General features: G+C 58.1%; 1 protein-coding gene and 1 long non-coding RNA gene across 4 annotated transcripts; one reads left to right on the forward strand and one right to left on the reverse strand.

Annotated features, from left to right (window-relative positions):
- The first annotated feature begins 1,160 nt into the window (after window positions 1-1,160).
- Tmem255b (transmembrane protein 255B) lies at window positions 1,161-22,357 on the forward strand. 2 transcript variants are annotated; one of them, XM_021239364.2, is made up of 9 exons: window positions 1,163-1,350; window positions 4,288-4,430; window positions 6,528-6,590; window positions 13,911-14,000; window positions 15,068-15,148; window positions 15,637-15,722; window positions 17,085-17,244; window positions 18,004-18,144; window positions 21,004-22,357. In XM_021239364.2, the coding sequence occupies exons 1-9, from the start codon at window positions 1,296-1,298 to the stop codon at window positions 21,145-21,147; spliced, it is 963 nt and encodes a 320-aa protein (XP_021095023.2). In that variant the 5' UTR covers window positions 1,163-1,295; the 3' UTR covers window positions 21,148-22,357. The 2 variants fall into 2 exon arrangements, with proteins under 2 accessions (XP_087049315.1, XP_021095023.2); XM_087193189.1 differs by lacking the exon at window positions 21,004-22,357 and having other exon boundaries at window positions 1,161-1,350; window positions 18,004-18,326.
- LOC110344684 (uncharacterized) lies at window positions 13,195-18,265 on the reverse strand. 2 transcript variants are annotated; one of them, XR_002387409.2, is made up of 3 exons: window positions 18,130-18,265; window positions 17,103-17,259; window positions 13,195-13,626 (listed from the first exon to the last, which is right to left on the reverse strand). It is a non-coding gene; the product is annotated as an uncharacterized LOC110344684 (long non-coding RNA). The 2 variants fall into 2 exon arrangements; XR_002387408.2 differs by having other exon boundaries at window positions 13,199-13,626; window positions 17,107-17,259.
- Window positions 22,358-24,221: the final 1,864 nt, after the last annotated feature.

A 24,221-nucleotide genomic window follows, 5' to 3' on the forward strand; every position in this document is an offset into this window, starting at 1 on the left:
CGGGCACTGCTGTGCTCACCCTGCCGGGGACTGCTGTCCTGCTGGAGCCACGGAGAAAGCTTCATGTGCCCCTCTCTGCCAAGATGCAGCCCCTGTCACAGCAGAAGCCTGGTGATGACGACGGGTCCTCACACCCCTCCATCCCCAGAGATTCTGAGTCACGGGCCTGGGCTCAGGGCAGCAGGGGTTAAGAACAAATCTCTGGATGATCATACAGGCAGCCAAGGACCAGCGCTCTCCCTCCTCTGCGGTGCGCATCCAGGCCTGCTCTGGGAGTGTCCTGGGGGATGTGCTGGCCAGTTGGGGTCTGCTTCGAGTCTCCCTAATGCTGCGCCCCGGGGGCGTGTGCCGGGCCAGGGCACTGTGGCACATCCCACCTGCTCATCAGCATGGCTGTCCTCTGGCCTCTCACGGTCTGCCTCACTGTCTCCAGCAGCACCCCAGCTCCCAGGGAGACCAGCCCTCTGCAGGTTCCCTGGTCATTCTGCACCTTGTTTTGTGAGTGGCTGCTGATATCCTTGATTCCGAAGGTTTTGTTGGTTTGTTTCTCGGTGCTAGGGTTGAAACTCTGGCTTCAGCACGCTGGGCAGGTGCTGTACCACTGAGTTACACCTCAGCCCACACAGGATGTTTGTGTTTGTTTTTTGGGGGTTTTTTTTGACACAGGGTCTCCCTGTGTGGTTCAGGCTGGCCTCCAACTCCTAGCAAGCCTCCTGCTTCAGCCTCTCAAGGGCTGGGATTGCAGGCGTGTGCCACCATGCCTGGCCGAAGATTGAGTGCCCATCAGCCCGCTTCCTTCCAGCTCTCTCTTTCCCTTTCCTGCCGCAGACTTTGCTTCGACCTCACCCCACCCTCACCCCAGTCTCCTGGCGGGTACAAAGTGGTGAGCGGGGAGCAGCGCAGCTGCGGGACACACAGAGGGCTCCGCACAGCTTCACGTGCTGCCCCTGAGAGCAGAGAGGGACATAATATCCATGAGGGGCACCCAGCCAGCTCGGGGCCCTGCAAGGGCGCTCCACCGGGCACCGCTGGCCTGTGGGGACTGCAGGGAGGGCGTGGTGGGCAGCATGGCCATGAGCATGTCCCCAGTGCCTTCTGCCTGGGGTCTGCTCCTCACTGCGTCCCTTTGCCTGCACATTCTCATTTCCAGGAGCCCGGGCTGGAGGGGCCTGGAGGGCAGAGGGGTGGAGCAGGGGCGGAGCCACCGGGCAGCTCCTGGGGCCACCGTGTGGGCTGTTGCTGTCACACAGGGAGCATCGCAGCCAGGAGGCTTGGGCACCCTCTTCCCAGACGGAATGCAGCCGCCTTCGCCCCCTGTGCCCACGCCCCTGGCGCTGCTGGACACCACAGGTGAGTGGCACAGCTCTGGGGGGGACGCGGGTGGCCAGCGGAGGGCGGTCCCTGCGAGGACAGACCCTGCTTGTCAGCGAGCCACCATGCAGCACCTCTGCTCTCCCGCCCACCTGGTGCTCAAGGAGGTGTCCTTTTCAGGAGCCCAAGTAGCTTCTTCCTGCTTGGAAGTGGCAGAGGTGCTTACAGCGTTTTAGGGCATTGTTTTATTTCGGGAACGCCCCCTTCACCATCAATTCACGGAATCAGATTGTCCATTTCCCAAATGCAGCGGGGCAGGGAAAACAGGAAGCCCTTTCCTGCAGGCACCGGGAGCCAGGGTGACACCCAGGGCTCAGTGGCAAAGCGATGCTAGAAATGGGGTGTTGCCTCGCAGCCTTGTCAAGGACCTGGGGAAAATCTCTTGCGGAGACCAAAGTGGTTGCCATCAGACAAGGGTGGGAGTCCAGCTTCCTTTGCACAGCCTCTGCAGCAGGGTGCTCTGTGGGCAGCTTCGCTCCACGCTGTCATCCTCCAGGAGAGGTTGCCTTGTTAGTGTCTGATTACTACTTATTTGCCAACCAGCACTACTGTGGCTGTACTGGAATGACTTCACGGTTTCTACAGCAGATGACTTAGTTTTTCTCCTGGTAAGGAACTTTCAGACTTAGGGCATAACATCTGGCATTGGTCTTTTGTTAAAAGATTCAAAGCCAGGCGCAGGGGCTTCCCGAGATCCCCACTAGGGAGAGGCCTGAGGTGGGAGGATCATTTGAGTTCACCAGTTCAAGGCCAGGCTGGGCAACATAGTGAGGCCCCGTCTCAAAAAATAATAAGCAAAAATTAGCAGATCCCAAACGTCAGCATGGCTGGGTAAGGTGGTGGTGTTTTATCTCTTCCTTCTTTGCCTGTCACTCTGGGTGCGGCTTGTGAATCAGGACTCAGGTACCCCGATGGCTGGTGGCAGCCCTGCCCACCCCAGGATAGTTTCTTGTCTCTGCAGCCTGCAGAGGTGTCCGGCACTGTTTTTTTGAGATGAGGTCTTTCTGTCTTGCACAGGCTGGGCTCGATCCCCTGGGCTCAAGCACGCTCTTGCCTCGGTCTCCTGAGTGCACCCAGCTACCACGTTTAAATGAACACGCTCTGGGGTCTAGGTCTAGCGAGCAGGCAGGCCCCCGGCTCAGCTACTTCCAATCTCTGTGAGGGGAAGTGGGGTCTCGATGTCCCAGGGCAAAGTGCACGCATGCCATGGGTCTGCAGGGCAGGTCAGGGCCGCCCCAGTGGGGCCAGGCTTCACCCCCCCGGGGACCGAGGTCTCCTGGCTGAGCCCTGGGCCTGGGCCTGGGGGCCGAGAGGCACAGTCTCTGCTCTGGATCCTCCTGGCTTGGGCTCCCGAGGTCAGCGGTGCCCAGGGTCCCAGCCAGCAGGGTGGACCAGTCCTAACCCTAGGGCGATGTGTGGGTTACCTCAGGGCACTGTCCTCTCAATGCTGCCCTAACCTCAGCGGAGACCTCAGTGAGCACTGGGGTGCAGAGGAAAAATCTTCAAAAGTGCTGGGGTGCCGCCTGTCATGGTCCAGCTGCTGACGCACTCACACACGTGTGCCACTTAACATGACACGTATGTGCACATGCTCTAGTCCAGTCCATCCACATGTGTGCAGCCCACACACATGCACAACAACACAAGCACACTTGCGCACACACATGCTCTTACAGTGCCTGCCCACACATGCACACTCATACGTGCACACGTGCATGCTTACACACATGTGCACAGAGCACTGACTGAGAGCCCTGGCCCAAGCCCTTGCTGGGTCGGAGGGCTGAAGCCTCTCCTGCCGGCCCAGCTGTGTGGCCCTTGTCTGTGGCAGCAGGTGGCAGGCGTGTCTGAGGGCCACGGCCGTGTTGAGAGTTCTTAGGAGCTGCTCCCAGCCCAGATCCTGGGGAGGGGTCGGTGGAGGAGGACACAGGCGATGAGGTTCTTTCCTGCCTGCTTCTGTGGCTGCAGCAACTGGAGGGTGGGCCGTCAGAGCAGTGGCTGGCAGTGCAGGGTCCTGCTCCCTTGCCCGACTGCTCTGGCACCTCTGCTCTGCCATCCCAAGTCTCTCATGGCCCTTGTGGCCAGGTGGCTGCTGGCTCCACCCTCCTATGTTCTTCCAGGCAGAGGGCAGGGTGAGGGCCACAGGCTGAAGTTCCTAAGAATCCCACCATGCTCTCCTGAGTCCCAAGCATGGCAAGGCCAGTGCTGCCCCTCCAGTCAGGATTGGTCCACACCAGGAGCTGGCCTGAGAGCAGATTGCCAGCTCAGCCTCCCCCTCCTCCCAGCCCGACCCTGGGCTGCCCCTCCTTGGCCCAGAGCTGCTGGGGATGAGGTAGAAGGACCCTCCCAGGCCCTGGCAGTGTGTGGGTGGGACAGGCCTTGCCCTGGGCCCCTGCCCGGGTGTAGGGCGAGGCTCCTCCCTGATGCGCATGTGGTGTCGGTGCTGGGCGTGCCTGGAATGCAGTGGGGGCTCAGTGACCAACACTGAATTCAGTTCCTGCAGTGGGGCAGAGGGTTTGAGGCACCAGGGGCTGGCGGTCTGGGAGGTGGGAGGCGGCACTGCCTGTGGCATGGGTACTGCAGGCACCTGACTCCTGGTCTGGGCAGGATGCATGTCCCATGGTGAATTCAGTGGCACCATAGTGACAGCAGTCTCAGAAGACATCACCCTGGGGCCATGGCAGACGTGGGGAGTGTTCCCAGGATGGGCTGTGCAGGAATCAGACTCAGGACGCAGGGAGGTGAAGTCAAGGTCTTGGGGAGGGAGGAAGGCGGGCAGGGTCGGGGGCCTCCAAGGCTGGGCGTCTGCTGGGTGAGGAGGAGCCTGGGGTCTCGAGAGGCCAGCCCCGCGGTGCCATGTTGAGGGAGAGGCCCCCGGGACCGTCACACTGGCGCTCCAGCCCTTCCTCCTCACAGGAGGGCTCGCCCGGAGGAAGCGGACCTCCCTGTGGTTTGTGGGGTCTCTGCTGCTGGTGTCCATCCTCATCCTGACCGTCGGCCTTGCTGCCACCACCAGGACAGAGAACGTGACCGTGGGCGGCTACTACCCTGGCATCATTGTGAGTCCTGGGCCTTAGGGGGATGAGTAGGCTCCGGTTTCCATGTGGGGGACGCTGTGTCGCAGAGCAGGGCCCCCCACCGGACCTCAGCTCGGCGATGAGAAAAAGGCTGCGTCAGGGGACACCGAGGGCCGGGACCCTGCACTGCCCAGGAGGCCGGGTGGCACAGGGCCTGGGCTTGGGGGCAGGCTGGGGTCACTCCATGCTTGGCGGGGGGAGCCTCCCAGACCCCCAGCCCCATCCCAAGATTCCTGCCAAGAGCTCCGGGTAAAGATACGTCCACAGTAACAGCGCCTCGGGACCAAGGGGAGCTCGACGGGGCGACAGCGGCCTGCCGAGTCAGGTCAGAAAGCGTCTGCACCACCGAGCTCCATGCTGCCAGGAGGCTGTGCTTGAGTCCACACCGCTGCTGGCCGTAATGAAGTTCGCCTTGGCGAGCTCTGTTGAAATGGTCTTGGGGCACTGAGCCTGCGCGTTCCGTCACAGGCTGCAGACCAGGACATTCTGAAATGAGGCCACCTCCCCGTGGCTCTCGCTGACACCACCCACAGGGGCAGACAGTGCTGACAAAGCTGCCCTCAGCCCCTGCACATGTTCTGCAGAGATCAGTGACACACGCCTGGGATCCCAGACTCAGGAGGCTGAGGCAGGAGATTGGTATGAGTTCAAGGCCAGCCTGGGCCACACAGTGAAACCCTGTCTGAAGAAAACAAAGAAGAAAGCCTTACCACAAGTGTTGTCTGTTTTCTCTTTATACTGACTCCTACATACTTTGCTAGATGGTTCTCTGTGTTTAATTCAGGAATAAACAGGCAAATAGCATCTTTCAGAGAAAGGTTTCCAGTACCACTGTGTGAAGTGCGTGTTGGGCACTGGGCTCATACTCCATTTTTTGGTCATATTTTCTGGGTGGGAAGGGAGCCCTGGAATTCCACAGCTAACAGTTGTAAAGATGCCTCATCCTGAAGTATTTGCAAAATATCAAGCTCACCCTCCTGTGCTGCTGGTTCTGTTTGTTCTCAAACTCCACCTGTTTGAGATTTCACTCCTCACGGAATGGGTTCCCTGAGGATCTGAGTCCTAAGTCACAGGCCCATGGCTGCAGTGCCTGTGTCTGTCCCTCACAGAGACACCCCCACCTCTGGGGGAGACCCAGGAGCGAGCACCACCATGCTGCAAAGCAGATCTTGTTCAAATTAAAGAATATGAAATGCAGTGAGACAAAATAGTTTAGCACATTCATGTTGGGTGGACTTTGATATTTATTTACTTTTTGATTCTTTTGAGATAGGGCCTCACTATATAGTTCGTGCTGGCCTTGAATGCTTAGCAGTCCTGCCTCAGCCTCCCAAAGGCTGGAATCACAGGTGTGCACCACCACGCCCAGCATTTTTTGGACTTTGATATTCATGAGCTGTGGAATCTCAAAGCTCAGCACTGAGGAGGTTGTAATCTTCACCACTGAGGACTCCCATGTCATGCGTGGGAGCCACATGTGTACATGTGTGTCACCTCGGACACATGACCACTGAGGAGTGACCCTGGGCTGTGGGGCTGACTCCCCGTGCACTGGGGCTGACACGATTGTGGGCTCGAGTCAGCAGCCCCAGGCTGCCCGAGTGCAGCCCCTGAGTGCAGTTCCCTGGCCGGACGCTGGCCCAGCCAGCGGAGGCTGCATCTGAGAGAGGCTGTCCCCGCTGTAACTCTCCACCAGCCCCACCCTTCCTTCAGAGACAGCCGCTGAACATCTGCCCCAGCTCAGCTCCCCTCCTCCTCCAGCCCCAGGTCTGGGCCCAGAGCTGGTGCCTGTGTCGCAGGGTGCTACGGCGGGTTTGACTGAGCGGTGCATGACCTTCGCAGCTGTCCTTACAAGAATGATGCGCAGGTGGTGCTCTGGGTCCCTCAGAGAGGCCCGGGGGACACCCTGTCCTGGTGGTGCCGGGGCTCGGTCCCGATAGCTCAGCCCAGCAGGAGTGAGTGTATCTCGGGGTGAGGGGATTCTCGGGGCACGGAGGGTCCAAGGGTGCGGCTGACTGCTGGTCTTTGTCGGAAGGCATCCAACCAGAACCTTCCTCTTTTGTTTCTCTTCGGTCTCAGCTGGGTTTCGGATCTTTCTTGGGAATCATCGGCATCCACCTGGTGGAGAACAGAAGACAGATGGTAAGAAAACCCATTTGTCCCAAGGCTGGTGGGGTGCAATCACCGCCGGGTTCCAAGGAGCTGTCTCCCCAGCTGGACCAGGGCGGGAGGGTGCCAGGACACCTCAGTCTAAGTGAGTGTCCTGGGGTGCTGAGCCATGCTCAGGGTTTCCAGACAGAAAGAGGAGGGCGGACAGGGAGGACTGTGCTGTGACAGTGGAAGTACAGCTAGGACGTCCAGGCTCCGCTGCCCTGTGTGGGCAGCGAGGGCATCGCTCGTAGTTCCCTCGACATCTGCTGAGTGGATGCATGGTCTGGGCTGCTGCTGGCAGAACAGAGCCAGCTCCAGGTGCAGCTGGCCACGGCTGCCTGTCCCCCCCCTCAGCTCCCATCCTGCTGGGCCCTTGCCGGCTGTCACCTGACCGGGCCATAAGCCCGGAGTGACCAGGGTGTGATGTGTGGGCCCAGAGAGCCCTGACTCCCGTACCCTGCCCATCCCGTCCTGGTCGAGAGCCCCGGGGCTTCCTGCAGCATGGAAGGAAGCAGGAAGCTGTCTCTGGGCTGGGTGCCACCCCTGTCCTGGTGGAGCGACTATGCCTGAGGCCTTGAAGGGTGGGCTTCTCCTCCGAGGTGGGTGCAGGAGCCCCTGGGCCAGGTAGCACAGGCCTGCCACGCGGTCGGGAAAGGGCCCAGCTCTTCCCCGCCTGGCTGCATGGGAACGCGCCTCTCCTGGGGCCCAGGCTGGGCAGCACTCAGCACCTTTGGGTCCGTGGCATAGAGGCTGAGGTGCCCCTCACACGGGTCCCACAGAAGCTGCCACGGGGGCCAAGCAGGTTGGGCAGAGTGCCCGGATGCAGGGTGGCATGTGTGTCCTCGTGGCCCAAGACATGTTTTCCTGTATCTTCCCATTCTCTGGGAAATGTCTTTCCATCTTCTGCTTGGTCTTGTTTGGATTGCTTCTCTTTTCGTCACTGGCAGAGTTCCTCTGATACCCTAGACATGAATCGCTTGTAGACACACGGTTGCAGGCAGGTTCTCCTGTTCTTCGGGCTATCTTGGCACTCTCTTGTCACAGTCCTTTGAGCACAGTGGTTTTCAATTTTGTTGAAGTCTAATGAACACATTTTTTTCCATGCTTTTGTTATAACCTTCATGAGTCAGTTGTCAAACCCAAGGTTGTGCTGATTTATCTGTGTCCCCTGTAGTTTTTACAGCTTTAAATCTTCTCTGTCAGGCATTTGACTTTTTATTTTTATAGTGCAGGTAGGGACCCGTGCTCATTCTCTGGGCTGTGCAGTTATCTGAGCACTATTTGCTGAGAAGCCCTTGTCTCCTTCGAGGCAGACACAGCTGTGGGTTTATCTCTGACTCCTGGCTTTGCCCATGGTCTGTGCCCCTCCCCGTGCCAGCACCACATGGCAAGGGACAGCGGGAGCTGAGACAGGAAGTGTGGCTCTCATTTGGCCTCTTCCCTAGCGCCCCTCACTAGTGCGGTGGAGTTGCAGAGGAGTCTCATGCTTCCTCTGTTAGACCCATTCCTGATTATTTCGCTCTTCTTGGGGGCACCATCTCCTCACTTTTTTCTTGTGCTGCTTGTGGCCACCAGCCTGGGGTTCATCTCTCAGCCTGAACCTTGCTTTGCACTCACTGTTTCTAGCAGTTGTTCTGCCGACAAGGGGACATCATCTCAGCCCCTATCAAGGCCCCACTGGAGAGTCTTGATCACCTGCAAGGCAACACAACACAAGGCAAAGGAGAGAGAGACACAGAAACAATACTTAAACAGAGGGCAGGGATCTGGGATTGCCTGCACTGATCTGGGCAGCAAAGACAAAAAGCACCCAAGACCTCCAGTGTTTGTTGATTACAAGTGTGGGAAGAAATAGGGCAGGGTGTATGATAGCAGTTATTGCAGGCAAGGCTGTAAAAGGGAGGCAGTGCATTCCTGCAGAAGAAACAAAAGAAGACCAGGACTGGGTTGCAATTAACCACTAACCCATCAGGTCAGTGAGGGAGGCCATAATTCAGGGAAAGGAATTTAGTTGGAGTCACACTGTCCTCAGCTGTGATGTTATCTCAATCTAGGCCTTGTATCTTCACAGACCAGAGCTTAGGTCTCTGCTACAGCCATTGGCAGGGGGGCTTTGCTCACCTGTCCGCCATCTGACATGCCCATATGAGTCATGTAGGCTTTGTTCAGACACCTAATATAATACAGCCCAGTTGTGGGGAACCAAGAAGCCTGTGCCACTTATAACTTGCCAGTAAGCTGGGCAGGGGTGTCAACTACAAGCCACTGTCACCCCTCCTGATGAGTGGGGCTGGTCCAGGTCCCAGATCTGCTGGATGGAACATCGGCCTCACAATGGGCAGCAGGAGCCCAGAGGGGACAGCAGCAGCCCTGGGCAGCCAGACTACCTCTGACGGTTCCGTTGGTTGTTGGGTCCTTGGAGCCTGAGGTGGGCCATGTGCACTCTTGTCTTGCTTCCCCGCACCTTTCCTGGGCAGCATCTGGGCTGACTCCACACAACAAACCTCACTCTGACCTTAGACTGGTGTTGGCAGCTGAAGCCAGGGTGATCATTAGTGTTGTGCGACCTAGGGACACGGAACCATCCTGAGCCCCAGCTGCTGCCGTGTGGGCTAGGGAGCAGTTGGTGGGCACGCGGGATGTGTCCAGCACAGGGCTAGCCATGGACAGCTCCTCCAGGAACCGTGGGGATACCTGCTCCAGAGCCCACGGGTCTGCAGGGCGGCCGCCTCCTCCTGTGAGGGGCCAGGATCCAGCAGGGACGACACCGGCTACAGAGGAAATCATCACACCTAGACGTGTCCAGACGCTTGGGAATGCTTTCCCTTGTTTTCTTTCCATCTTAGAGCGTGGGAAATTGTGCGCATATGCAGAGGTGAACAGGATTGCATGAGCCTCTGAGCCTGGGCTGGCTGCTCAGCGGCGCTCAGGGCCAAGCTTGCTCCACCCCACCACTTCTCCTTCGCTCTCGACACTGGGAGGCAACCCCAGGTGCAGACTCATCGCAGCTGAAATTGCTTCCCATGGGCTCCAGGTGGGATTTGGCAATGGGGAACGGCTCCTCCATCGCCTCTGCCCATGACTGTCAAGCTCCAGGGACGGCCGGGCAGCCCTGAATGGGGTCAGCCTCTGACCTCTGCACATTGGTCTGGGACCCTCACCCCTCGCCGGCCCGTGGTCGTCAATTTCAAAACAGTGCTGTGGTCTGCTGCTCACGTGCGGCCAGGATTGGAAAGATAGTGTGTTAGATGCTGAGTCCCTCACCCATATGTGCACACGCTTACACACAGTACACACACATGTACACAGATATACGCACAGTCAAATGGACATGAATACAAACACATGCAGATGTGCAGGTGCATCCACACAGGCATGTAAATACACACCACCCACACATGGGCACACACATGCGCACAGTTGCGGGGGTGTAACACACATGCACAAATAGATACGCACATGCACACATGTGTATACACACAGGCATGCAATCATAGAGACACTCCAGAACCCTTGTGGAGCAAGGTTTAGAATCCTCCAGCGTTGACACAGAAGAGCCCACGGGACTGAGAAGCAGCAACTTACAGGTTGAAAACGTTCCCTACAAGGGGTCGGGGCTTGGGCTGTGGCCAGGACAGCTGCCCTCTCTGTCCCTTGGGTGTTAGTTTGAGGGCCTCAAGGCCTTGCTATTGTGTGGTTTCTCAGCTTTGGGGGAGATTTGTACATGAAGCTGAGGGGTGGCAGCCCCCAATGCCCAGCCAGTAGACTGAGGCAGGGTAAGGACAGGGTCATCTCCTGAGACCCTGAAGCCCCTGGAGAGGACATCTGCTGACACCCGAAGTGAGTCTCCTGAAATAAACCAGGATAATATGATGCCCACGTCACAGTGCCCAGATTTCTGAGGAGGGAGAGGCTGGGGGCCCTGGCAGCTCCAAGGCAGCTGCCGGGAAGTCAGGACAGCAGGGCGTGGGGAGGGCAGCAGGCCAGGCTGGACGCGGAGTGCATCTGCTTAGGAGTTGCCACATGGCTCAAAGCCACCAGGACTCTGTGAGCACTCGGATGCAGCATGCAGCCCCATGTCCACGGGTGGTTGTCAGGGACGCAGGCGGAAGCATGTGATAGTGTGTCACCAGCCAGTCGCTGCTGGTTCTTCTGATTGTGGTGCCCGAGCCAGGTCAAAATCCATTTCCCAGAGCGTGTGGCCTCTGGGACCCAGCCCATCCTGGGGCAGGACAGGAGCGAGGCCCGGGCCAGGGCTCTGAATGCAGGAGGCCGGCAGAGCCTTGAGTTGATGCTAAAGAAAGGGGCAGTGCGGGGACAGAGGCGTCGAGAAAGTTTGTCCCTAAGGTGGAAGCGCATGCACCCTGGTTAGTCCAGGACACATAACCGGTTCCATCTGGGCTCGGGATGATTGTATTCTTAGCATTTTAAAGATCTTTGTCCCTCGAGCTGTTGCCAGGCCGTGGCAGACCATTATGACCGTGACCCGCACCCAGGTCCTGGCAATGCACTGGGTGCCAGCCAAGGTGTGGTCCTGGGCCGCCTCCACTTCAAGTCCACATCATCACTCTCGGGGGGGTGTCCTGTGCTGTGGATCGAGTCCCACTGGCTGCTGCAGCAGTTTCACATCCTCATCCCTCATCTCTGGGGCCCATGGGCAGGAGGACACAGGCACCCCAACATACCTAGACATAGTTCTGCCACTCTGGAGTCGGCATGGAGATGGACACTCATCCCAGAGTGCATGTGCATGCACACATGTGCACACACACAGCACCTAGCTGGAGGACACTGTGAGAGAAGGCCCTGCTCACCTTGCATTGAAGTCCAGGGCACAGGAGCAGCCTGACGAGAGGGGCACCACTGCTGCTGATGGGTGTGGGCAGGTGAGAGGACATGCCCTTCCAGCAGCAGAGATCAGGACGGATGCGCGTGCCTCAAGCTCAGCCCTGCAGCCGGACTCTGAGTGACACTGGACACGTGGCCAACAGAGTCCGTGTAGGCAAACACACAGGGAAAGCCGGGGAGCCCCCTCCCACAGGTGAGCCCTAGGAACCACATCTCCTCCTGCAGTGGCTCGGACAGGGATTGGCATCTCCAGTTTGAGAGAAGACCCCTCCTACCTGTGTGCCAGGACAGCTGTGGCCAACAGTGGGGACAGAGTAAAGTCTACAGCTCATACTACGCACCAGGTCATCGGTCAGAGATGGAGATGCAGAGCACAAAACCAAGAGAGCTGCACATGTGTGCCTGTGCGCACGGCTCCTGCATACATGCACACCTGCATTTGTCTGTGTACAGAGTTATCACATCCATCTGTATGTGTCTATGTGTGTGGGACGAGAGCCCCCAAACCCTAAAGAGGACAGGGAATTAACAGGTAATTTATAAGCCCTTAATCACACGGTGGACGTTTAGTTTGCAGAAATGCAAACTAAAACTCACTGAAGCACTATCTCTCACCAGCACCTCAGCAAAACTCTGCTAGCATGGCCATGTGGGGTGACTGTGAGCTTGCCATTGTGGACCCTCCTGGAGGGTTGTGGGGCACACAGCAAAGCCCCTATGCACCCCAGGAAGCCAGGTCCAGGCGCCTGCCCTACAGATGATCCCATAGCAAAACACAGTGGCAGTCAACCTTCCAAGGAGCCACAAGAGTGCCCAGGCCCACAGGTGAGCCCACAGCGTGGGTGCAGCGCTGGACTCCTGAAGGAAGTCAAAGAGTGTCCAGGGAATGTGGCTTCGTCATGTTCCTTGTTGCCGAGACACAATATTCAACACCACAACTCAGAGGAGAAGAAGGTTATTTTGCCTCACGGTTGTAAAAGTTTAGTGGCTAAGCAGCTGGATCTAAGGCAGGATGGCAGGGCAGAGGGGCCCGGCAGAGGAGAGCTCCTCAGGGCATGGGGGACAGGAAGCAGAGAGAAGGGAGGAGCCGGGAGGGAGAGGAACCTTCCCGGCCATCATCCCAAGTGACTGCCTCTTCCCACCAGGCCCCGCCTCCTCACAGCGAGTCAGCGATAAACTCATCAGGGAACGAATCCACCCGTGGTACAGCCCCTGTGGTCCAGTCACTTCCCCACATCCCTGCCTATGATCCCATGAGACTTTAGGGAGACATCTATACATAAACCATAACAGAGTTCCATGTAAAAGCCACAGAGCCAAGGAACGAAAGAGCAAGTGTCCCCACGGGGTCAGTGGGGTTGGGGGAACAGGGCTGAGGTGGGTGCACGGAAGCCTTCTCAGAGTGTGCTCTGCTTCAGATATGTGCCAACATCTCTGGAAGAGCAGGTTGGGGCAGGAGGAGCACCGCAGGGAGATATTGGTTCTGTGCAATGTGAGTCGGGCCCCTGGGGCCCTGAGCCGAAGACATGGCGCACCTCACACCTCTATGCGGCCCCATGTGCCTCCAGGACCAGCTGCTCCCTGCTGGGGACAGGACTTCCAGATGCAGGGAGGTTGTTGTGTGGTTTTGAAGGTGCTGGGAGTGGGGAGCTGAGCAGCAGGTAAACAGGGGCTCTAGGAACTATTTTCCTGTTTGTTTTGGTTAATCTGGAACCGTTTCACAGGGAAAGCTCTAAAAATGTAAAGAAGTGACCAACAGACTTGAGGAAGGCATCCGCCATCATTAATATTTAGAGAAATGCAACTCGAAATAAGGTGGGGTTTTTGTCCATCAGATTGTCAGACCTTAAAAGATCAATAGTTTCAAATGTCATTCAGCATAGGAGGAAATGCCCAAAAGACCTGGCGTTTTTATTGGACTCTCGATTGTAAAGTGCAAAGGGCTTGAATACGTCCTCTGTAGAAGCGCCGTGTTTCTGTGCGTTGGAGGAATCGATCCCACAGACACGCTCATGTGCAGGTCCACTGTTTTTCCATGGCCATGTTTAGAGGCTGCACAGCAGTTTACAGGGAGAAGAACCTGCACACTGTTTAAACAGCCGTCTTGTCAGTGGTGAGCTGCTTCTGGCTCCAAGATCACTAAACACAGGCTGTCCAGGGTGTCCAGGGGATGCAGCTACTGTAAAGGCAAATGTGCATACTGTGTGTGTATACATGTGTGTGCATGTTCACGCGCGTGTGACAGGAGCAGAGGCTGAGGTCCCTTCTCAGGAGCTATGGGGGCTGAGGGAACACCATGTAGAAAGGTACACAGAGCACCCCATGGGCAAGTTGGCGGGGGTGGCCTGTCCCAGGCCTGTGTCCTGAGAGAGACAGAGGGAGCTGGCGACTTTCTGCAGGGAACTAGGTTCAGGCTGGGACTTTGACCTGTGTGATCAGCATTCTGTTCTCTTCCGTTTCTAGCTGGTGGCTGCCATTGTGTTCATCAGCTTTGGGGTGGTGGCTGCCTTCTGCTGCGCCGTCGTGGACAGCGTGTTTGCAGCACGGCACATGGTGAGTATGGCACTCACTCCCCAGGGCGGCATCCCCCGGGGGCATCCACACAGGAGTGACACTGCACCCTGCCCTTCGGGGCAGTGTCCACGTGGGACGGTGGATGCCCAGCCCTGCTCTTAGGCCAGCAGTAGCAGTGCTTTGGGAAAGAGACCAAAGTTCTTGCAGTCATAAAATACATGCAGACTGAGGTCCCCGCGCCCCTACAGATGACACGGTTTTATGGCACTTTAATTTCTGTGTCCTCTGTCCCAGCAGTTGCAAACACTTTGAAATCACGAGGTCCCTGTCTGGCCCTGAAATTCACTGGTCTGTGTGTCACCCAAGGCAAGAGTTCGGTCTTGTCTCAGCATCCTCATCATTTGATGCTGCATCTGCTCTGGGAGTGCTACAGGTGGACGATAGGCACAGGGAGGGGCATGTGTTTGAGCGGCTGCACAGGGTGATATGGAAGGGTGGGTGGGTAGAGGAGTACGGGTAGATGGGTGACTGGAAGGTGGGGGACAGAGGGAGGGATGGTGGGTGAGCGGATGGGACAGTATGGGCGTGCACAGACGGATGGTGGATGGTGGGTGGATGTTGAATGGACAGGTGATAAATGGGTGGATGGATCGGGCCATATGGACGCGTGTGGGTGAATGGATGAATGAATGGGAATATGTGGACGCTGGGTGTAGAGATGGATGGATAGGTGGATGGATGGATGGGTGGATGGGCTTGTTGACTAGAGGAATGAATTAGTCTGAATCCTTGCTATTGTCCTAGTAGAATGTTGTTTCACTTTAGGAAGAGACAGGAAGGAGCCCAGGCATCTGGGGTACAGTTGTGGACTGTTCCTCAGCAGGCCAGGTGACCACCTCCTCCTCTTCGCTAGGTTGACCAGTGGAGATGTGTCAGCTCTACCTGGTGGACAGAGGAGCCCTCCTCACACTTTTGCCCCTGCCTCCCGGATGCAGGAGCCCCATGGCTCCAGGTGGCACTGGCTTCCATGCTGTGGTCTGAGCCAGTGGCAGGCAGGTCTGCAGTGGGAATGGTGAGTCCGTCCATCTGTGCTTCTTTCTTTCTAGGAACTGAGACCCCTCAACATGGGAAGGTGCCAATTCTACTCCAGCAGGACAGGGTACTTGTATGACATCTACCAGACTGAGGTGAGCCCCTTGGCCTCTCCTCAGCTGACTCCAGTCCCACTGCTGCCTGTCTGGTCATGGTGTGACTGCTTTTGTTCTAACACATCTTCCTGCCCTGTCTTCACCCATGGGTGGTGACATTCACAGCACCCATTTGTGGCTGTGCTGGCCAGCTGTGACTTGCTTCTTTGACAGTGTTCCAATTTGTCAATCCAGCTCGGTTGGCTTCCATTGGCATTTTCACTGGCTTAATCACTGCAAGAAACTCTGGGATGCTGCTGGCTCTGTCAGGAAGGCATGTCGCTTTCTGGCTGCAGACAGCCACTGCGTGGCTCTGCCTGCTTTCTAACAGAGTGAGATGCCAGGAATGGCTCTGTCTGGCATCCCATACCTGTGCAGTGGGGAAGACTTGGTGGGCTGCACACAAGCCCCATCAGGAGGGTCCTGGCCTGAGGCCCCTGTGGTGGGAGATAGGTTCCACCCCACTGTGCTCTTGTCCCTGTCCCCAGGTCACTTGCCATTCCCTGACGGGCAGGTGCCAGCTGAAGGTGAGGAGCAACACCTGCTACTGCTGTGACCTCTACACGTGCAACAGGTGAGGGCTCCCTGTGTGTCACCTGCACACACACATGCATGCACACTGTGCAGCATGTGCACACACACATGTACAGCCTCTGTGGCCATTTCCTCTTACCCCTCTGTCAGCCCTGATGAGGATTCTCAGGTGGGAAACTGGAGGCTCAGAGAGGTTGAGTCATCTCCAAGGCACACACAGCATGGGCTGGGGAGGGATTTAAGTCTGCCCTGGCCTCTGGCCGTCACTTGCTGGGGACAGCTGCCAGGGTGGCCCTGCCTCTCTCGGGCAGAGACCCCCCAACACCCTTTCCCATGGTAAGGTGGTGCATGAGTACCGTGTGTTTGCTTGTCCCCTGGCATGAAGAGGAGTGGGTGGTTCAGTCACTGTCCCGCCCGGCCACCTCACCAGTGGGTTCCACACTGAGGAGTGTGGCCTTGGCTGGCCGGGAGGGGACAGAGGCCAGCACAGGGCACCAGTGGCGCAGGGCTGACTTGCTGTGTGTGCACCAGCCATGAGGTCTCTGTGCCTGTCTGCGTGGCCTGTGGCCTTCCCCTCCTGGACCCTGGCCAGACTGAGGAGGTCGTGCCGCTCAGGCAGTGAGTGCTCCCCTTCTGTGTGCCATCGTGGGCTCTGCAGGGACACCTGCCGCGACCTGAGCAGGCTGACTGCTGTGGAACCAGAGCCCCGCCATGCCCAGCCTGGGCAGTGTCTTCCTGGGTCCTGGGGAGCCCAGCTGGTCCACAGCATCGCCCCCTCACATTCCCTGGGTAGTTGGGACCTGAGCCCTGGGTGATGCCATTCAGGCCTGGTCAGGTTGGTGGGGGCCGCAGGCCCGGCCTCGGGTAGCTGCCAGCTTAGGGTGTTTGGTGGCACACGGCTCCCATGTGCAATTGCGCTCCAAGGCAGTCACTGTACCTGCATCAGAGGCTGTCTGAGTGGAGATTCAGATGAATAGGATGGGCAGTGTGTCTCCTGCCAGCACCCCACGCCAAGAGCGCAAGGTGACCTCCAGAATCCCTGCCAGGATGGGCGAGGGCTGGACAGCAGCTTTCACCTGGTGTGGCTTCACAGGGAAATCAAGGCCTGGCTTCAGTGCCATTCTGTGGCCTGGTTAGGGTTAGGGTTGGGCAGGTAACCAGGGCCGGCTCTGCCTCAGAGGCTGTGCCATGTGGGGGAGAGCTCGGTGCTAACTGGCTTTGTCCCCTGTCCCACACTGTCCAGGACACAAGGCTGCCTGGCCATAGCTCTAACCACAGCAGGGCCATCACCCAGCAGGCCCTGGCCCTCAGGGTGATCACCTGGCCTCACCCAGGCCATGGATGTGGCTGTCAGGCCGTACCCAGGCCCATGGATGACACTGCCTCTCCCTCCCATGTGCAGTGCAGAGCTGTCCCCCACCTACTACGAATTTGTGGGTGTGCGTAGCTGTCAGGACGTGGTCCACCTCTACCGGCTGCTCTGGGTCTCCACAGTGCTGAACATCTTGGGCCTGTGCGTGGGCATTGTCACAGCTGCCGTGTTGGGGGCCTTCAAGGACATGGTGAGTGGCGTCTTCCTGTGTATGAACAGCACACAGTCGGGGGCTCCATGCACAGAGGAGGTGCCGGCCACAAGGGCTCCACAGCTTTCCCATGATAGCCGGCATTCATTGCTTCCCTGGCAGCAGTCCCATCTATGCCTTCACGGGAGGGGCCTCAACTCACCCTCTCACCCACGAAGCAGGGCCATGCCACCCCTGTAGGAAGCCAAGCACAGCTCAAAGCTACTTGGAGTCACGTGGGATTCAGGGCTGCCCAGAGCCACCATACGCAAGGCCCGGCCTAGCCAGCTCTGGGAAGGGCCCTGTGAGCTTCTGATCTCCTGAGCCCCTGGCCTGGCCCTTGAGCAGCCCAGGTTGGCCCTGTTCTGTCCTGTCCTCTCAGGGTGTCTGTCTGTTCTGAAGCCAAGTCCCTGCCACAGCCAGTGCCCTGAGTTCATGGCCCAGCTGGGACCACAGCCTGCAGGCAGAGCCCCGGCTCCTGTCCCAGAGCTCAGGTCCTGCCATCTCCAGGAACAGCCTGGCCATCCTCAGACCTGTGCTGGGCCCCCACCCCTCAGGTTTCCACTCCCAGGACACTGAGGATCCTGTGCTCCACTCCAGCCCTCCTCCCTGCTTCCTGGCTGCCCCTGGGGCGTCGGCCTCCAGCGGTGCCTCCAGTCCGAGCAGTGTCAGAATGCGGGCCGTCCTTGTGGGTGCTGCAGAGAGGGCTCCTGAGGCGGGGTGCAGGTGGTACAGTGCTGACCACCCCTTCTCCCGCAGGTCCCCCTGTCACAGCTGGCCCTCGGCCCATCTTCGCCACCTCAGATCCTCTACAACCCTGCCCAACAGGTCCTGGCCTACACCGGCTTCTGCTCTTCCGCAGCCATGCCCACCTGCTCGGCTTACCCTCTGCCTTTGCAGGTAGGCGCTGGGCCCTGTGGCACCCAGGCGGGTCCTGGAGACAGTGGTCGTGCGGGTAGGCAGGCCACGACCAGCTGGAGAGGGATGTTGGCCTGGGGCTCCCAGTGCGGCCCAGTGCTGGGAGAAGGGGGTGGGCCCACGCAGAGGATGTGATTGGAGGCTCGTTGTGGTCACTGCCCTAGGGGTCGTGTTGGGTTCTGCCAAAGACCAGCTGTGAGCTAGCCTTGCACTGGCCCGTGTGACTGAGCACATGGCCAACTGCCAGCTGGTCCGACACCCAAGAGCACAAAGAGGGTTGAGGAGCTTCAAGTCTGCCAGGACCCGACGAGGTGCACTGTCAGGACAGTGACCATGCAGAGGTCACGCGCTTGGCCCTGCTGGCCCTGAGCCTCATGAGAGAGAGCGCAGGCCACGCTCTTGTGCTGCCTGTACTTCCTCTCCTGCCCTTGGTTTCCTCCTGGGCCTGGTGGCCTGGGATTAAATAGGCCCAGATCATCCTGTGGCACCTTAATCACCCTGGGCCTCCACACGGGGCATTCAGGGCCGTCACCTCCCGGGTTGGCGTCCTGGGTCCTACCCGTGTGGTTACCCAGCTGTGACAGCCCAAATGCTCAGCAGATGCTGTCCAGTGCCCTCGGGGGGCACATGGAGGATGTTTCCCGGTCCAAGCAGGCCAAGGCTTCCTAACCGGCAGGATGAGCCTGTCACATGCCTATGTCAGGAGCAGCAGGGACAATGGGCCCAGAGCCTCTTGGAGCAGCCCTTGGAGAAATGTGCGGCCAGTGTCTCTGTGCCCCGCAGGTGTGGCCAGTGGGGTGCTGCCCTGTGTTTCGAGCCACAAGTCTTCAGGTGTCCCTCTGGGGGACCTGCACCCGCTGAGCCAGGCCAGCGGGAGAGAGACTGTGCTAGGAAAGGTGACCACTGGGGATTGTTTGAGCACCCAGTCCTGACTGTGTGGGTCAGGACGATCAAGCCACATGGTCACTCCACGTCCTCAAAGAAGTGAGGGCCAGCAGCACATGGGGCTGGAGCAGGCGTGGCCCAAGCACCCAGACCTGGGCTGTAGCTGCCTGTTCTGCAAGGTGGGCCGGGATCTGGCTTCCCGCCGTGGCGGCTCCCAGGCTATGCCTGCAGGGCATCCTGGTGCCGCTGGGTGACTCCCGAGCCAGAGAAGAAGAGGCCTCTTGGGGTTCGGCCTGGCTCCTGGGAGCCTTCTACTTCAGGACACGGGAAGGAACCATCTTAGGGTCAGGACATGGCGCGGTGTTTGTGGTGACCCTCCGTGCTCACATCAAGGTAGGCGGTGGCGACACCAGCATAGCTGCCTGCTCTGTGCCTTCCGTCTTCCCTGGAGCTTCCCACTGCCCATTCTGGTCAGCCTCCCCCAGCCCGTCAGGGAAGCACCATCACTGTGGGCCACTGTTGTCCTCACAGCAGTTTGCCAGAGCAGGATGTGGGGTTGAGCGGTGGAGAAGGACAGGGCCTGGGGCTCCCACGCTGCCCGCTGCCTCGGACCCAGGCAGCCCCAAGTCGCCCAGGTGCTGGGAGCAGCACCGGGTGCCCTGCAGGCTGGGCCTGTCCTGACACCTGGTGCCCACAGGGGAACCTCGAGGATAGAGCTGCGATTCTTCCTTCTGCCGGTGCCTGAGGCCTCAGGAAAGTTCGTCCTGGTGCCAGCATCTGTTCTTGAATGCATCTGCCGTGTCCTCCAGAGACCCCTTCTCTGTGCCTCTGGGGTCTTCTCAGTTTCGGATGTGCCCCCCAGACTGCAGCGTCAGCACATGTGGGAGTGGAATGACAAGTGCTTCTGCCCAGCTTTCTCAGAGCTGTGGCTGGATATTGGCGTAGACAAACCACTCCCCATGGTGACACGGAGCAAGATGGCCTTGGGTTTGTTCTGAGCAGGGAGTCAAGTTTCAAAAGGACCCCGTCCATGTGCCCCGAAGCTTCCACGTGGAGTGCAGGGAGGCCCCTGTTGGTGAGGCCCAACAAGTCACGCTGCTATGGGAGCTGCCCATGTGGCATAGGTGCCCTGTGGGCAGGGCAGGCTGAGGGGGTGCTATCTCTGGACCATTTATTCTGTGGTTCCTGGGGGTTCACTCCATGGTTCCTGGAGATTACTCTGGTTCCTGGTGGTTTATTCTGTGGTTTCTGGGGGTTTACTCCATGGTTCCTGGGGGTTTACTCTGTGGTTCCTGGGGGTTTGCTCAGCAGTTCCTGGGGATTTACTGTGAGTATCACATGGCTGCTCATTTTCAGTGAAGGGCAGATTGGACTCCGGGCAAGGCACGGGGCCAGGGACTGTCAGCAGACTTGAGAGAATGTTCTCAGAGACCCCCTTGATCCCCACAGTTGGGAAAATGCATAGATTCAGGCTGTTCATTCAAGAGTTGCTAATTTAAATGCTAATTGCCTCTGAAACACACCTTCACTGAGATGTTGGACAGCAGTTTGAGCACACATCTGATCAGCTGACTAAAAATAATTCTTAGGGCCAGACTCAGTGGTGCATACCTATAATCCCAACACCAAGGGAGGCTGAAGTAGAAGGATCATGAGTTTGAGTCCTCCTAGACAACTTAGTGATTAACAAAACACTGTTTCAAAAAAAAGTCAGCCATCATACTTTTCTGGAAATGTTGATGGTCTTGGACTGAGTGGGTTGAGGATATCTGAGGAGGGCTTGGGCGACTCTCCTTCCCTAGGGGACCTGCCCAGGGGCTTTGGAAGCAGAGTTCATGTGGACGAGGCACCACAGGACCTGGTACAGTGGGTGGGCTGGTGGGCACTGGCGTGTGTCCTGAACATTGGCTGGGCCAGGCCCCGCTGACCGGGCCTGTCCTCTCTGTTTACTTGCAGCTCTCCTCTGACCTCTCCCTGCCCGAGGATGCCCGGCCTCTCCCCCAGTGCCGCTCCAGCCTTGGGTGCCACCCCAGCGCCCCAGCTCTCTGTGCTCCAGTCTGCTTCCTCCCAGGGGAAAAGCCACCCCCCTATGCCCCCTGACGTGGAGGCATTAGAGTGAAAAACACTTTTTGTTTATTTGTTCGTGTTAAAGCTGCCTCTAGAGCTCTAGCTTCTGCAGCCAACCTCCTAGAGAACCTTGACAATGTTCTGGAAGGCTGTGCCTGCCCTCCCTCTGGGGCAAGTCCTCGTCCAGGCCAGGCCAGGACAGAGCAGAGGGGAGCAGGGCCTCCCCATCTGGAAGGGGCTGCCTGGCATTTGTTGATTTGTTAGATCCCTTCCTGTTAGTAGACTGGCTGTTGCCCTGTGCCTGCCTGCCTGCCTCCTTACCGGAAGTGTGCATGTGTGTCCCCAAGAAGGCCACTCCCACCCTGCCCCTTACATCCTTCTGACTTTTGCTTGGAGTGAAGACAAGCTTTGGTCAAATATCCAGTGCTGCTCCAAAAGGCCAGGAGCTGCCTGAGGTCTGTGTCCTGTCTGCTCAACTCATATAGACCAGCTGTCCACTGTCCGGGCTACTTTCCACCTGACTGCTGCCCTTATTAAGCCCTGTGGTCCTCTGAGCGATCCCAGATGAGTCTGCCCACCTGGCCCCTGCAGCAGAGCCTGCCATGGAGGTTGGATGTGCTCTGAAGGGCTGGGGGGCGGGGTTCCCAGGGCCTTCAGCTGAGGGCCAGGGCATAAAAGGAGGCCTTGAACATGCACCTCTTCCAGATGCACCAGGGAATGGGTGAGCACTCCTGGAACCAGCCAGAGACTGAGTTGGTGGACCAGAGTCGTAGAGGGAGCTGGGGGGCCCAGAATGCACCCCAAGTGTGCACTTTGGTGTCAAGGGATCTGGGGATGTATCTGTTGTCGAAAGTTCTTTTGAGCTGAAGTTTCTTGGGGGCCATCAGTGGCAGATGGAGCTGTATCCACTCAAAGAAAGAGCCTCAGGAACCTGGGCTCAGTGCCTCCCAGCATCTCCACCAGAAGAGGGGCTCTTCCTGAGGGGCAGTGCCACCCAGACACCCTGACCACCACATCCCTCTGCCTTCCAAAGGCCTCACCCTGCCCCAAAGCCATTCATGCTCTGGCCCCTCCTCTGCGAACCTACACAAGATCCTCCAAGTCTCACAGAGCTCGAGTCTCACTGGGCCCAAGTCTCACAGCCCCAAATCTCATGGCCACCAAATTTTTGTGGGCTCCAAGCCTTGTACACCTGGTCTTTCCTGTGATGCCCGGACTGTAATAAACCTGCCCCTGCCACCTTCATCTGCTTGTCTTCGGTTCATTTGTAGAACCAGCCATGATGTCTGAGATGGGGTCTTTCCCCCCTGAAGCTCTGGACCCTAAGTCCAAGGAGGACAAAGGGACATGGCCTGCAGGTGAAGCTTTTGTTGGCCCAGAGCCACACTGCCCAGCGGACCCCTCAGCCGAGGGCTCTGAGCAGAGGCTCCTTTGGGAGCCTGAGGAGCACAGGCTGGCAAAGGAGGGCACTGGGGAGCTGGGGCAGCCAGCAGGAGTGGCTGCTGGCCGTGAAGGGCGGACGCGGTCACTGGCCTGGGACCTGTCACCACTGATTGTTAGCACTGCTCAATTTTTCCTCACGAGCCCACGAGGGAGTTTTCCAGGAGCACATGACCTTGGCCTCATCTTGAGCTGATCACCTGGGCCCAGGCAGCTCCAGCTTCTCGTGATCCCCGGAATGCGGTCCCCACCCTCCCTGTGGGCCCCGGGACAGGGTCCCCAGAGTCCCTGTGACCCCTGGGAGCACGTCCCTGGTCTCCCATGACCTCTGAGGCCTGTTTTTGTCCTCAATGATTCTTTGGAAGTTAATGTCCAAAGGCATCGGCAGAACTCTGCACTACTGCCTTTGTCAGTTTAGGATTTCAGGTCACATGGTCAGTGGCCAGTTTGCTGAATTATTGACGTACTGTGTCCAAATCTTGGAAATTAGCAAAACTAAGAAAAATGTTTCCCTTGGCTGAGACAGAGCCCTGTGCCTGCGGATATCACATAGCGCTCGGAAGCCAGGGCTCCCCATCCTGTCCCATGTCAACCTGGCCATCTGCTGTCCCCTGGCTTCTGTGCATGGCACAGTCCTCAGGGTGATGGCCCAAGGCTCTCTTCTCCTTGCCCACATCCTCATTCCCGTGTCTAAGCCCAACCTCACAGGTGCTGGGACGGGTAGGTGGCACTGGCGGGGGCGCTCCAGTGGCCTGCTCCCTCTCTGCCCTCTGAGTTTTTCCACAGGAGAAGCCTGGCTGGAGCATAGCGTGGAAGAGTGAAGTGTGAAGAGTGTCAGGAGTCTGTCAGGCACTGGAGGAGAGCCTAGTGCATCTTTAGTGGCCTTGGAAGGAAGGGAAGTGTCACCATTGCCCTTCACCTGTTCATGTCCTTGGTGCTGTCACAAGTTGAACAGGCAGAGGACACAGGGTGCCATGGCCCGGGCTGACACTTGGTGATCATGAGGGACCAATCTGTGTCCCTACATGTGGCCAGCTGTGCCTAACCAGGCAAGGAGGGTGGCTCCAGGCCGGGCAAGTCACACATTGAATGTAAGAGTTGGCTGGTGCAGGATGGGAACCTCATGGAACCTAGGATGTCTGCACAAACCTCACATCATCAGCCCACCAATGTGCCCGCTGCTAGCTCCCGGCACTCTGGCCTGATGCCTCCAGCCCCACCTTGTCCCTCCCTGATCCCATCCACTGGTACCTCAAGCCTATGCAGCTGTGAGTGCCATTGCTGCCGTGTGGGTGACCTGATTCCAGAGCTCACCTTCAGGATCCCCCTGTCTGCCCTCCTTAAAGTCCAATGGGTTCTGCTGGTTGGGTTTCCCTCTGGCATCTACGGGAGACCCCAGATCTTACAGGAGTGTGGTTTTTGTGCATGTGAATCTGATCTGTCTTCCTTGGGTGCAGCATCTGAGATCTTCTGTGGACCTTTCAGGGCCTTGGGCTCCAGGCGGCACCCGGCTCGGTGCCCAGGCCAAGGGCCAGGGAGCACCCACCCCCATGGCAGCTCTCTTGAGGGGTCCCGGGTGATCTGGTCTGCAGCGCTGGCCGTAAGCTCCACGTGGAAGAGGTGTTGACATGGTGATAATGGAGCCATTCTCCCCTCGAGTAAAGTTC

Source organism: Heterocephalus glaber, unplaced genomic scaffold (assembly GCF_053883595.1).
Source record: "Heterocephalus glaber isolate CG9 unplaced genomic scaffold, H.glaber_assembly_v1.0 deba00001579, whole genome shotgun sequence".
Lineage (NCBI taxonomy): Eukaryota > Metazoa > Chordata > Mammalia > Rodentia > Bathyergidae > Heterocephalus > Heterocephalus glaber.